At 41.3% G+C, this 14,716-nt stretch overlaps 1 protein-coding gene across 1 annotated transcript; it reads left to right on the top strand.

The window, feature by feature from the left end:
• The first annotated feature begins 12,766 nt into the window (after positions 1-12,766).
• On the top strand, positions 12,767-14,114 carry marveld1 (MARVEL domain containing 1). Its single transcript, XM_039774247.1, has one exon. The coding sequence runs from the start codon at positions 13,137-13,139 to the stop codon at positions 13,635-13,637; it is 501 nt and encodes a 166-aa protein (XP_039630181.1). The 5' UTR covers positions 12,767-13,136; the 3' UTR covers positions 13,638-14,114.
• The last annotated feature ends 602 nt before the right edge of the window (positions 14,115-14,716 follow it).

Here is a 14,716-nt window from a genome sequence, read left to right as displayed (position 1 = left end):
TTCAGACATGATGGATTTGTTTATACCAAAAGATTATCTTGGTTGTTGTGTGCGTTGCTGTTCTTGTAGCAACATCGTCACCCACGGCTGCTGCCCACGTATTTAACCGCAGCCCAGTATTAAATGCCACCGCAGGGCAGCGAAAGTGACGCTTGATATTAGTGTATACATGTAGCTATGCAACTAGTAAATTGTGCTTGTGTGTCACACTTATTTTACTGCATGTGATAGTGGAAACAGCGCGTTGTAATAAAAGTGATCAGTTTATGTTGCACGTGGTCTTCTATTGCGAGTACAGTCCCGTATTTATCAAGCGTCTCAAGGTAAGAGAACTGGCCTAACTGGCTCAAAAAAACTCAGTGATGATATTGAAATGTGCTCCTACCTCAACATTTTTATCAGTTTTCCTAATTTAGGAAACTCCTCTTAACTTCACCAGGATTTAGGAGAGTTCGGGAGTTGCCCTAACTCGCGAGGAGCTGCCAGAAGATGGCGTCAAGGTGGAATTCTGCACTCCCATCTGGGGAAAGGCTGAATGGTTAGGAACCGCAGGACAAAAATGATCTCGTAAAACGATGCCAATCTAACAGACGTAATGATATTCGTCACAAATCTTACACGTTACATGATCGATCAATCGTCACGGAGAAGTCATGCAGCTTTGCAATAGCAATGATTTGGGTATGTCACAATCTACCATTTCTCTCATTTTGCAACAAACTTTCAACGCCCTTCGATGACGTGAGGTAATACGCAGACTTAGTCATTTCCCCACCACACCGCGTGAGGTAATGTTTAAAAAAGATGCAAATCATTGTTCATATAAAGATCGTTCATTGCCCAAAGTGTGCTTGAGCAAGCATACGTGAATCGCATTGCGAATCTTAATGCTCCTCAAGGGAATACGCATGTCCGCATTACGAATCTTAATTTTGGCAAACCTCAGCCCCTATACAAACTAAACAGTAACGCGCAGGTTGTCATGGAGGCAAACTGTGATGTAGCAGCCAGCATATTTCCCTTAAGATAAGTGGGGCAGGATGGGTGATTGACAGCGAAATGTCGCTCAGGTAACCTAAAATCATTTATCCATTTTATGAGATGAGTGCTTACAGTGCCTATAAAAAGTATTCACTCCCTTGGAACGTTTCACATTTTTTTCGTATACAATATTGAATCACAGTGAATTTAATTTGTTTTTTTCTCAACTGTTCAATATAAAAAGAACTTTTTAATGTCAAAGTAAAATCAAATGTCTGCAAAGGGGTCTAAACCAATTACAAATATAAAACAGAAAATAATCGATCACATACATATTCCCTCCACCTTTTAATACGACACAACTAAATCACCACTGGTGCAGCCAATTGGTGTTAAAAGTCACATCATTCGTTCAGTGGAGTTCACCTGTCTGGGGTTTTGACTTGTCTGAAGTATATTTGTAACTTCATGAGGAAAGCCCAGATTATGATGGGTCACTATGGTGGCCTAACCTACACCATGAAGACAAAAGAAAGTTCCACATAGCTCTGTGAAAAGTTGACTGAAAAGTCAGGGGATTGAGACAAGAAAACATCTAAGTCCAGTTGAATCAGTCATTTAGAAATGGGAAGAGTATGGCACAACTGACACTCCACAAAAAATGAGTGATTGTGCAAGAGAAAGACTAGTGAGAGAGGCCACCAAGAGACTTATAAGAACCCGGTAGGAGTTACAATCTACACTGGCTGAGACAGAAGACATTGTCAGACAATAACTGTTGTGTGGTGTGAATTATCAGTTGCCGCTTTATAGGAGAATGGCAAAGAGACACATATGATATGTCAGTTAGAGTTTACCAGAAGGGACATGGGGGAGACTGATGTCATGTGGAAGAAGGCCCTATGGTCTGATGAAAGCAAAATTGAGCTTTATGGCTATCAAACTAAACTTCATGTTTGGTATAACTCAATCACGGCGCATTACAAAATCACACCATCACTACTGTGAAGCATTGTGGTGGCAAATTCATGCTGTTGGGATGCATCTCTTCAGCAGGCCTTGGAAATCTTATGAGGGTAAAATAAAGATACACAGCAACATGCACTGAAATCATGGAGGAAAACCTGATACTATCTGCAGGAAACCTGCACCTTGGGAGAAGGTTTGTTTTCCAGCAACACAACAAACCCAAGCATTAAGTCAAAGTTACACAGTAATGGCTGTTAATGTTCTGGAGTGGTCGAGTCCACATGTCAGTCCAATAGAGAATTTGTGGCGGAACATAAAAAAAAAGGCTGTTCACTCAGGATCCCCATGCCACCTGGCAGAGTTTGAGCAGTTTTACAAAGAAGAGTGGGGGAAACCTGCTGTGTACAGATGAGCAAAACTGCTAGAGATCTGAGCGCATAGATTCAAGGCTGTCATGGTCCAGCTAATAAATACTCACTTAAAGGGGGTGAATAGTTATGCAGTCAGTTATTTGGTGTTTGATATTTCAGCATTAGAACATTAGAAAAACTGTGATGAGAACAGGCCATTCAACCCAACAAGTTCCTCCATCCTATTCACCTAGATGAACCAAAATAATATCCAGTTGAGATATGAAGATCCCTACTGTCCTCTACACTTCTTGACAATTGATTTTATGTTTCTATGGTTCTTTGTATGAAGAAAAACTTTGCAACATTTCTGTAAAATCCGCCCTTCACAAGTTCCAACTGTGCCCCTGTGCTCTTGTTGCAGAACTGATTTTAAAGTAACCCACTTTAATAACTCCTTTCATAATTTTAAATACTTCAATCATGTCCCCTCTTAATCTCTAAACAGTAATCCCTCCTCCTAGCTCAGGTGAATGAGTTTGCTCCAAGATGAACTAGTTTCTCATCCAGAACTGTTCTGTAACTCACAGCCGTTCCTTTGATCTTGATGATAAAATGTAAATCCATCCATCCATCCATTATCCAACCCGCTACATCCTAACTACAGGGTCACAGGGGTCTGCTGGAGCCAATCCCAGCCAACACGGGGCGCAAGGCAGGAAACAAACCCCGGGCAGGGTGCCAGCCAACCGCAGGGTGCACACACACACACACACACACACTAAAATGTAAATCTGAACAGTTAATTTGGATCACTTTGCAGAGGTCTGTTTTCACTTTCACATAAAATAGTTTCTTTTTTCTGATGATCAGTGTCAGAAAATGCAAATTAAATCCTCCGTGATTCAAAGTTGTATAGCAACACAATGTGAAAACTTCCAAAGGGTGACTACTTTGTAAAGGGCACTGTAATAATCTGATGAAAGAAAGGCTACCCTGGCAGCACAGGGCACAAGGCAGAAGCCAAACCTGGGTGAGATGCCATCTCCTTGTAAATAATCCCATTCACATGTTCACAATCATTCCCAACAGGGAAGTTTATTTAGACTTTAGACTGTGAGAATGAAGTATTTCTTTACATTTATGTGTATTTATTAAGGTGCCACTTACAAGCTGTAAGTTGCTTGAACACATTTGAATTGCATCCATATTTACACAAGTGGGTTGACTGGTGGGCTAGCTGACTTGCTGAGGGTCACACAGGGAGCCAGTAGTAGGGATTTAAAGCAAATGCCTTAATGAAATTCCTTCTTTTAATATAAGTAAGTTGATTTTTTTGTTTTAACATGCCTGAATAGAGTTAGCAAATGTTTAAAACCATTAGTGTTGTAACTGGTGTTTGTCCTGTAGTGGACTGGGGATGGCTGAAATACACAGTGGTTTCCCATACTCCTACGACAATAAAAAGCTCAGAAATGGACATTAGTGGCCACTGCTGTGACATGGCACAGTGCTACAGGGGATTGCATTGTTACCTCACACCTCCAGGGACCTGAGTTCTGTTTCGAGAATGACCACTGGTATCCATGTGGATTTTTGCATAACGCTCCAGTTTCCTTCTCCAAGTGTAAGATTCAGGTATTTCATTGCCTGGATTCTCTAAGTGGGTCTAAGGAGTAAGTGGGTGAATGTGGCCAGTATCTAATTGGCGTCAATGGTTGCCCCAAGACCTGTAGTAGACTAAGTGGGCTATGAAAGCCTATAAATTGTCCTCCATTTGTTATCAAACCCATAAGTAGTGTGTGTTTTGCTTTTCTCCCCGTTTAAAATTTTATTCCACATCCCAAAGATGAGTATGAATGGGAATAGCTATATGTGTGAATGGGCACAGCTCTGAACTGATATCTTGTATGGAGTTGGTTTCCATTTAGAAAATGGATGAATTTTTCTTCTTCTTCTATAGCTACTCCCATTTCTATATGGAGTTGCTATTTTTCATTGACTAGACTTCTTCAATAGAAGTTTCTGTGTGATTTTTACAGCCGTATGCCTGTCCTGATGCTAATTCTCCCTATTAACCGGGTTTGGGTATGGGTCTTGGTAAGTAAATTACTAATTAATCGTATTTATCGCATTTTCTCTCTTTTAAGTGCCATTATGTACTTCTTTAGAATTGTATTTAATTATACACATTTTCCCTTTGATCTAAAATATATCAGCACAAGTGTATAATTCCAAATTACTTCAAGGCTCCACTCCCTTCCATCTATTTGTATGCAGCTGAAATTTTATTTTTCTGTTTTTTAAGCCAGCTCCTACCCCACTCTTTCACATTCAACAACGCAGGTATTGCTGTAGAAATAAAAGCAAACATGAAAGCACAGCGGTGGAGCTTTACATTTAGACCGCCCAGAGCTCAGCAAACTCAAACAGTCTCTTGATTTTTCACTTCCTGCCACAGGAAGCTCCACCAGTGTGGGTGTAACTGACTGTTTTGATGCATTCAGCGTGTCTCCTAAAAATGCATCAAGCTCTGAGCTATCCTCACATTGGCCGTGATGATGTGGTTTGCCATCTTGTCCTTTTGATCAGTGCACACAGCAAAGAGCTTCTGCAGCTCTACCCTGGCTTTAAAGCGATTTTATATTTCAGCGAAATGACGGACATTAGTTGACACCTAGAATAGCAGTCTTTTGCATTCTTTTAACAATTGCCCTTCTTTGACAGGTTTAGGGTCCTATCTGCTTTTACTTATCACACAAGCTTTATTTGATATAGCTCCTTGATTAATGGAGTGTGGACTAATGGACAAGATTGTCATTTCATTCCCTGACCCATCAACTGAGTTTGCCTGAGTAAGTTGTTTAACCTGTCAGTACCCCAGTTGTAAAAATATGGAAGCGGTTATGCTAGAAAAAAAATCCATGCTGAAAAGTTAATGGAAAAATGTATAATTCAATGTTGTTGAGGTATGTCCTTGACTGGGAAATAAAAGAAGATTTATTTATCTTATGTCTTCATGACGCTTAGCAAAGGCTGTTGAGCTGAAATGTGTTTCTGTTTCCTTTCTCACACACATATGCTTGGGAGTGCCATGCATGTGCGCCAGAGGATCGCCTCCTTGGCTCACCTAAGGTATGAGGTACCACCCCGAGATGAAAGGGGGTGCTGTTGCTAACAGTCTTGTCTCATTTTTCCATCACAGCCTTGAGAAAACGCCCTTTCTAGTCCATTTGATATAAAAGGGAGACACTCCTGGAAGGTGGCACCTCATTAGGACGTGCCTTCGCTGAAGAGAGAGTCTCTGTGAATGGCACATGACCAATTTAAACGGCAACTGGGCTGTAAGTATACCACCAACAAGTATGAGAATAATTTGAACTTTCTCTTTTTGTTCAAATTAAATGGGGTTTATTTTTGGATTTGCTTTGTCTGATTATTCGCCCTGCTACAGGAGACAATTTGTGGACTCATTGAGCAGTAATTCCACCCCGAGTCGAGGGTTGGTGCCGTTGCCTAATGCTCCTCCTCCTCCTCTCTCCTTAATAGATCGGACGACCGGTAGCATCAGTGATGTCTCCTCCGGTTCACAATCCCCTGGGCCCACCTCTTCTGCCCTGGCTTCCTCTTAAGGGCTTTCACCGCCATCTTGAGTCAGTCTAGATCTTGACTTTCATCCGTAAAGATGTCTTGTGCTGAGACTTGATTTTTTTGTTTTGTCATCAAAAATTCAAGGTTCGCCTTCACTAAACTCCAACACTTTAGCATCTCTCTGTGTTTTTCTTACGCTTTTTTATTTTTTGCATTGTAATTAGCTTTCACCTTTCTTTGCATATCCAATGAAACAATTGTAACAAGCACTTGTGATTGGCATGTTACATTTGAAATAACGATCAGGTAAAAAAATAAATATACAGTAAGCCAGGCCTTTAACTGATTATTTGGTTGACACCTTTATCAAAGGCAGCTGAGGACATTTGAGATACAATTGGTTACATTTCTTTTGTTTAAAATCAGAGCAAAGGCAGGTGAAAGGACTTCACACGGTGTGAGTAGTGGGATCTGAACCCACAACATCAGGGTTTACAGTCCACAGCCTTAACCACTACACCATACTGCCTTCAACTCAATTTCCGAATAGTTGGGATGGTATGGAAAATGCTAATAAAAACAAGTGATTTGTAAATTCTATTCACCCTGTACTATATTGAAAACAGCACATTATTTGATGCTTTGCCTAGTGAATTTAATCATTTTTTTTAAATGCAATGTACACTTCTATCAAATCTGACAACTGCAACATGTTCCGAAAAGCTCTAACAATCAAGTGTTTACCACTGTGTAACATCACCATTTCTTTTAATGATACTTATTAAGCGTTGGAGCACTGAAGAAACAAGTTTGTTAAATTTAGCAAGTGGAATTTTCCCTCACCCATCCATTAAGTGGGTCTTCAGCTGCACAATTATATGGAGATTCCGTAGCCATAATTTTGCACTTCATAAAGTGTCTCAATTGGAGACAGGTCAGGACTGCATGCAGGCCAATCTGGTGCCCGCACTCTCTGCTCATGCAGTCAGGCACTGGTCAGAATAGGGTTTGGAGTTGTCCTGTTGGAAAATGCAGGGACACCCCTTCAAAAGATTGCTTCTGGAGGGCAGCATATGTGGTTCCAAAATTTATGCACATTTTTCTGCATTAATGGTGCCCCCACAGATCTGCAAGGTACCCATGCCATTGGCTTGACACACCCCCATACCATGGCTTTTGGACCTCACACTGGTACCAGCTTGGATTGTTCTTTTCTTCTTTAGCCTGGAGAACACAAGTGTTTTTTTTTTTTTCAAAAACTATTTGAAATATTGACTTGTTGGACCACAAGACACAATTCCCCCATGTTACTTTCCATGCCAGATGAGACTGAGCCCAGAGAAACGGGCAGTGATTTTCGACTGTGCTGATGTACGGCTTCTGCTTTACATAGTAAAGTGTTAAAATTAGCATCTGTGGATTTAGCATTGAATGGTGTCGACTGATAAAGGTTTACCAAAGGAACTCTGAGCCCATGTCATGATATCCATTACAGACACATGACAGTTTTTAAGATAGTGACCTCCGAGGGACTGGAGATCATAGGCATTCAAAACTGGTTTTTGGCCTTGCCCTTTAGGCACAGACACCCGACTGGATATCTTGAATCTTTTAATTATATTGTTCAATGCCGAGGATGAAATGCCAAAATCCTATGGATTTGTCTTTGGGTGACATTGTTCTCAAAGTATTGGATTGCTTGCTGATGCATCTGTTGGCAAACTGACAAACCTTGGACCATCATTTCTCCTGAAAGACGAGGCTCCTTTTTGGATGCTCTTTTTAATTGCCTCACTTGTGTCACACTGCCTTGTTATTTTAACTTTTCACCATGTGATTCATCTTAAACGCCCTGTTCCCACTTTTTTTAAACATGTTTTAGGCATCAGTTTCAGAAGAAATGTGTATCTTTAAAAGACAATGCTGCGGATTCGGTGAAACATGAACTACCTTGTCTTTACACTGTTTTTGTTTGAATACAAGTCAAAGTAAATTTACAAATCATTTGTTTTGTTATTAGCATTTTCCTTCCTGTCCCAACTTTTTAAGTACTGGAGATGTACATTCTCATTGCATTATGGCACTCAGAGATAAAGTTTCTTCCATCGGTTTCCCCCCCAGAGTATGGAGTGACTTGAAAAAAATGGCATACTTTTCTTGAATTTGTTTATTTAAATCCCTCAGTTCTGCAAGAAAGATTCAGTTCTTTTGGAAGCAACACAATCAAAGCTGAGGATTAATGCAGAATGAACCAGAATGTGTTGGTTTAAGATGGCAACACTAAATGTTGGCCCATCATACTGCCAATCTCAAGTCCATTCAGTTATATTTTTGTATTGGTTCTTTCAATGACCAGGTACATTGTGTGGACCACTAGGGGGTGTACGAGCCACCTTACCTGACACAAGCTGTCACATAGCAGACATGTTTATTTACAGTTGAGGAGCACTTTAGCCTGCTGCCTACAGCTCAGTACATAAAGCACAGTCCTTTCATTTCATTTTCTCTTCTCTTCTCTTCTCCTCCTGGAAAGCTTCTTCTACTCCCACCTGACTCTGGCTCTCCGAGTAGTGGCAGTCGGTTCCTTTTATAAGGCACCCGGAAGTGCTCTAGGTGCTCATTGACCCAGTTCTGGCAGCACTTACAGATGTATTAAGGGCTCAGTAGCTCTCCAGGTGCCTCCTGGTGGTGGCCACGGGCCCCAACAGGAATGACCTTCCATGCTCCAAACCCTTGGTACACTCCAGGGGAGCTGCCTTCTAGCACTTCGGGGAAAGCTCCGGAAACTCTCCTTCCAACGTAGAGGCATCCTGGCTGGGTAATGGCCTCGGCCGTCCGCCACAACTGAGATTATTATTCATGTCTTAATAAAAGAATACATGAATGAATAAATAAGCACATACTGTACATGCAGACATAAATTCAGGGCATTCATTTACATCCTTATGTCTGTAGCTGTTATTGAGGCATGAATAAACTCAGCAGAGATCTCCATCCTTTCTCTGTCTGTGTTGAGTTTGCACACTCTCTCCAAAGATTGGAATGGAGGATGCAATTTTTCATCAGCTGTCCAAGGTTTTTTCTCATCCAGACAAAACTGGCAGTACTATAAAGATGATGTTTTTGATATCTTCAACACCTGCAATACCATCATACCATCCGTGTTAAGAGGTAAGTGCAGAGATATGCAGGTGGATGAGCCTATGGCAGCGGTCTCCAATTCCAGTCCTGGAGAGCTACTGTGGCTGCAAGTTTTCATTCTAACTCTTTTCTTAATTAGTGACCAGTATTTGCTGCTAATTAACTATTTCCCTTTATTTTAATTGACTTTTCTTAAGACTCTGACTGCTGAATTGATTCTCTTTTCCTTAAACGGCACCTAAACATAAATTTGATGTGAAGTGAGCCAACAGATGACCAACTAAGTTGGGGCCTCAAACTCCAACCAACTTCACTTCATTCAGTTTCTTAATCTGAAGTCAATTCTCGTTGCTAATTACACCCGTTATTTAATTCCATGGCGCTCATTCTGCCATGGCAGACACTTCCAAAACTGTTGATTTTCGTTTTTTAAGTGTGCTGTCAAAATATTTTGTGGACCTGAGCAGATCAACATTACTGAGGCCTTCACCTTTCTTTATTTTCAGTTATTGTGTGATGGATGCAGGTTGTTGTTTATGTGTTGGTACATTTTGTGTCTTAATATTGTTTGGTTGCTAATTCAAGAAAAAAGAAATAATTAAGGGGTCTGAGTCTTAAGTTGTGCATCAATTAAAATTAAGGCAAAGAGTTAATTAGCAGCAAAATCTGGTCACTAATTAAGAAAAGGGTTAGAATGAAAACCTGCATCCACAGTATCTCTCCAGGACTGAAGTTGAAGACCCCTGGCCTATGGTGTCTTGGATAATGGACTGTCTATTGGGCAGAATGTAGTTTGTGGGACTCAAGGACTTGTGCTTCTGATACGGATGTGAGAAATACTGGAGCACAATAAGGAACAGTCCTATCCTCCGACTATAAATATAACACCAGGTCATGTCACTTGCAGAAATTCTCTGATGATTCTGCACTTAGGGGGTGTTTTGATGAGGGGGATGAGACAGAGTACAGGGGTCAGGTGGAGAAGTTTGTTTCTTGATGCAGAATGAATTCTCTGCAAGTTAACATTAACAATGCCAAGGAACTAGTCAATGACTTTTACCGCACTAAAAAGCCCCTCCAGCCAGTAACTATTCAGGCAGTGGATGTGGAGGTGGGGCACTGCTACAAGTACTTGGGGGTCGACGTCAATGACAGGCTCAACTGGCTTCATAACAAATTGGAACTATAAAAGAAGGGGCAGAGCAATCCTCATTTAATATGGGTAGTGATATCTTTACTTGTTCTACAACTCTGTGATGGTCAGAGCAATTTTCTATGCTGTGGTGTACTAAGCTGGTATCATCACTTCAAGAGTAGCCCACCAAATCAACAAGCTAATTGAAAATTCAGGCTCAGTTATGGGACGCTAAACAAAACTGAGACCTTTATGAAAAGTGCTGCACATCCTCTCTGTGACACACTAACATTTACCACTTTCAGCAGATGAATTATGAAGCAAAAGTGTGTCAAGAAATGCTACTGGGACTCTTTTATTTGCATTTATAATGACTCACTATTACTATCACTGCTCTTTTAATCTTCAGCCAAGTCAGACATTTCCTTTCTTTTTAGCCTTTCTGATGTGTACTTGAAAAGCTGTTTGTTGTTTGTCATAATATATATTTATTTATTATTCTTTTTTTAAAAAGACAAATTTCCCATTTGGTTAAATAAAATCTATCTATCTATCTATCTATCTATCTATCTATCTATCTATCTATCTATCTATCTATCTATCTATCTATCTATCTATCTAATGTTGCTTTTTTACTCATGTAAATGAATTTAATATACAACAATTCAAATACAGAATACCATTTTTCTGGGCAATATAATAGCACATTGGGTATTGTTGCCACCTCATCGATCCAGCACTTCAGATTCTAATCCATCATTCAGATATTACCTGTATGGAGTTTGCATGTTCTTCTCATATCTGCATGACGTTTTTTTCCCACAAAGACATGCAAGTTAACCAGAAATTACCAACTTACCCCAGCATGGGCAGACCCCATGATGGACTGACAAGTGATACATAGCAGCTCTCAGCCTGGCACCTAGTGCTGCTGGGATAGGCTCTGCTGACCATGAAATGGTTTAAGCAGGATTGTAAATATGAAAGTATATAGTATTGTACTGTACTTTTTATAAGTATTTGTAAGATTTTCAAACTAAATCAATGAATTGACCTCCAATTGGGAGACTGGTTTATTAACACATATGAAGGCAGCTATTCATTTTTTCTTGTTCTGAAACATTTTCTTCACTCACAGATCATCTTTGCATTACCTCCACCGAATGGAGACCAAATGACTCGTCGAATGGCTTTCACCCAGTCCTCCATATCATTCTGGGAGTTTGCCATGAGAAGGAAGGCTTCATGGTTGATGGCTGCTCGGTCCTTGTCTCCTGTGCTGCCTGAAAACAAAAAACACAACAGACATTTGAAGGTAATGAGTGTAGGTGTTTTACTTTGAATTGATTTTATTACCATTTTTAGATTATTTAAAAGGTAAATAGTGGACTGTTAGTTAATAAATCACTTATAATAAAACATGAGAATGTGATAGAAATATGAGATATGCTTTAACTTGACCTTTGTTATTACTGCTGCAAGTCTTTATCTGAAGAAAACTACACCACAGTACTAATTACAATGGTTTTTAGTTTTATTATATATGATTACAATACAGTTAAGTGACTTGTTCAGACTAACACAGAGTGGAAAGGGGACAACTGAGAACCCCATTTACAGTTTACATTGTGACCACTAAGGGGCGTTGCAGCACCCCAAAAAACAGACACAACAGCACGGACATCTGTGTCTGTGTGAATTTTTCCTCCCACATCTTAAAGGTGAATGTGTTATGTTAACTGGTGAGTGTAGACTGTTATTTTACCAGCTGTGATAAATGTGCCTGAAGGTGCCCTGTGACGGACTGGCGGCTAGTCCAGTAGTAACTCGGGAATGGGCGGGCGTTTAGTGGGCGGGGTCTAAAGAGAATGCTGACGACAGGAGTGTCATCTTACGGGCCACAGAGCTTGTTAGGTCACTGAATGAGCCTGGGGCTTAAGTGAGTCTCGCCTGCAGCTGGAGCCTATTTTAAAAACTGACTGGATAGTTGCTAGATCCACCCGTCCATTTCTTGATCCAGGACACGAGTGGATTAGCCCAGGAACCGGCAGCCAACCCCAGGATAAAGCATACCAAGAGTAGCCTGATCTGAAATCAAACCTATCGCTGGAGTTCATAATTCCCATTAATAAAAGCTGTAACCTGTACATTCAAAACCAAATGACACCCCAAACGGACTGACCCTCTATCTCGTTTCCTCCCAGGGTCTATGTTGTGTCAGTTCATCACTGGACGCTACAGATTTGCTGATTAATCTGATTTTGGATTTTAGGTTTGGGAGAGGAAAGCGGGCTCCGCGCAGTGGCCTCGCCAACCAAGGCTCGAACTCAAATAGCTCGATGCCTCACCCAGTAAGTGAAGCGTCAGCGTGCAGAACTGATCGGTATCTTCAAAAATGACCACCCAGGCTCTAATTGTAAGTGGAGAGAAAACAAACAATCCGATGTCAGAGCTTTGGCTAGGTGTGGCAAAATCTGCGGACCTGACCTTTTGAGTAGACACGAGAGCCTTGCAAACAGGCGTTAGCTTTGAACTAAAAATGTTCCAAGTGAAACTAAAGTCCCCGAAAAACTGATAACGCCCTTCAACGACACCCCCACCCCTCGCTTTGCAGTGCACCGGCACAGCATGCTTGCTGGAAAAGGGGCAGGAAGCGGTATTCTCTAAATCTCCTCTGTCATCCCTCCTCCCCGAAGAGGGCCACCCCTTCCGAAGCGGTACAGAGAGGGAGAAAGAGAGAGAGAGAGAGAAACGGTTCGGGAAAGGAAGGAGGTTAGGGATTTATATTTAAAAGACTCCCACGAATCCTAGAGCAACAAGTTGCACTTCACCGCTTTTCTCCGAGTTGTCCTGCCGGCGGTTGATCTACGTCATTTTTTGTTTGTACGGTGCAAAAAGTGATCAGGGAGCTCTCTGCTCATCTTCATTTTCCCACTTCCTCCCCACCGTGTGGATAGGAAGATCGGAATATGCCCCCTCCGCCGGAGGTGAGGAGCACCAGGTTGAGTGCTAACAAAGACTTTGCAAAAAGCTTCGTAGGCATTCTGCGGGTCTTACAGATCGCTCTGGGAGCCGGCCTTTGGATAACCATCGCGACCAACAAATATGATGGCTCCATCCACTTCGTGCTTTTTGTGGCGGTGGTCTTCTGGCTCCTAACATTGGCGATTTACATCATCACGCTTCTGGACAAGCAGAATCTTGTGTTTTTCTTGGGTGGGGACAGATGGTTGTTGAGCAATGCCGTACACGACCTGCTGGCCACCGTGCTATATTCCGTGTCGCTGGGCATCATGATCTACAAAACGGAGAAGATGAGCTACTGCACCCTGCAGCGGTACAAGCACTTCTGTCTCTATAAGGTGTACCTCATCGCCTCAGTCTTTGCTGGACTCAGCGCAGTGGCGTATCTCATCACGGCCGTTTACAACACTTACAGAAAGTGCAAAGGGAACAACACTGTTATTTAGGTAACGGCCTGAAGGAACGTGGAAAGCAGAACTGAAAAGAGCAGGGGGAGGGCACTACAATGGGACGATCCGCTTTGCTCGGTTGGTAAATGTGCACCAAGTTTTGCCTTTTTTATTTTTAAGATGGTTCGGTGCAGGATGCAAACTACGCTTAAGTATGTTTGTAAGTTGCCACACGCTGTTAGAAATAGTTCGGTTAAAAGTGTTAAGTATAAAAGAACAATTGTAATAGCTTAACTAGACACCAGGTCATCATTTTATGTTTTATGTGTATCTGGGACATTTATTCATGTGTAAGATGAACTTGTCAAGTATTAGATCAGTTGTCTTTACTTTTGAACCAAATATCGAGTACCCAAGAGATGCTTGCAGTGGCTCACATTGATATGTCCACGAGTTTTCTTTAATCTGTTTGTAGTTGCGAATTGTAAATAAAAGTACTTTAGATCTAACAAAACGAGAAATTAAAAAAAAAAACAAAAAACTTGTGTGGCTGTGTACAAATTGTTTCCTCTTTCAGAAGGTTTTGTCGTTGTCACGTTTTACGTGGCCGTTCTTTCCGAATTTGCTTGAGTTTCCTTTCCCGTCCTTAAAAGATGTGGCAAGTTGGCCGCTCTCAGCGCATCCACTCCGAGCGATGGTTTGAATATATGGGCTGGCGTCCCGTTCATTCTTGGTATCTGCCTCCCCCGAATGCAATCCCAAATGAAATGCGGCCCCACGCAACCCCGAACTGGTGTCAGAATGAATCTGTGTATGGACGTTTCAAAATTTAATTATTTGCTTGATTGTATTTTTTGTCCGTTTCGATCATCACGGGATCCTTTTTATAACGGCACATCCTGATTAGGTAACACCGAATTGTTAACGGCCCGATACATTCCACCTCACAGTTATCTACTGCGACTTTCACTTTTCATTTCGAATGCGTTACATGTCATCGTGTAAACTATCAAAAACTTAATTCCAAAATCTGCACCGTTAAAATGCCATTTTGCGGTTTTCATTTTTAGAAGTGTCAAACTAGCACGTCACATTCGGTTTTCCTAAAGGCTCTCTTTTGCGGTCGGACTCTGTAA

Source organism: Polypterus senegalus, chromosome 1, assembly GCF_016835505.1.
Source record: "Polypterus senegalus isolate Bchr_013 chromosome 1, ASM1683550v1, whole genome shotgun sequence".
Lineage (NCBI taxonomy): Eukaryota > Metazoa > Chordata > Cladistia > Polypteriformes > Polypteridae > Polypterus > Polypterus senegalus.
Note: the sequence above shows the minus strand (reverse complement) of the source record. Positions and strands in the feature narration are given on the sequence as shown.

Coding starts and splice junctions, on each gene's coding strand:
- marveld1 (XM_039774247.1), top strand. CDS start 13,137: ATGCCCCCTCCGCCGGAGGTGAGGAGCACCAGGTTGAGTGCTAACAAA.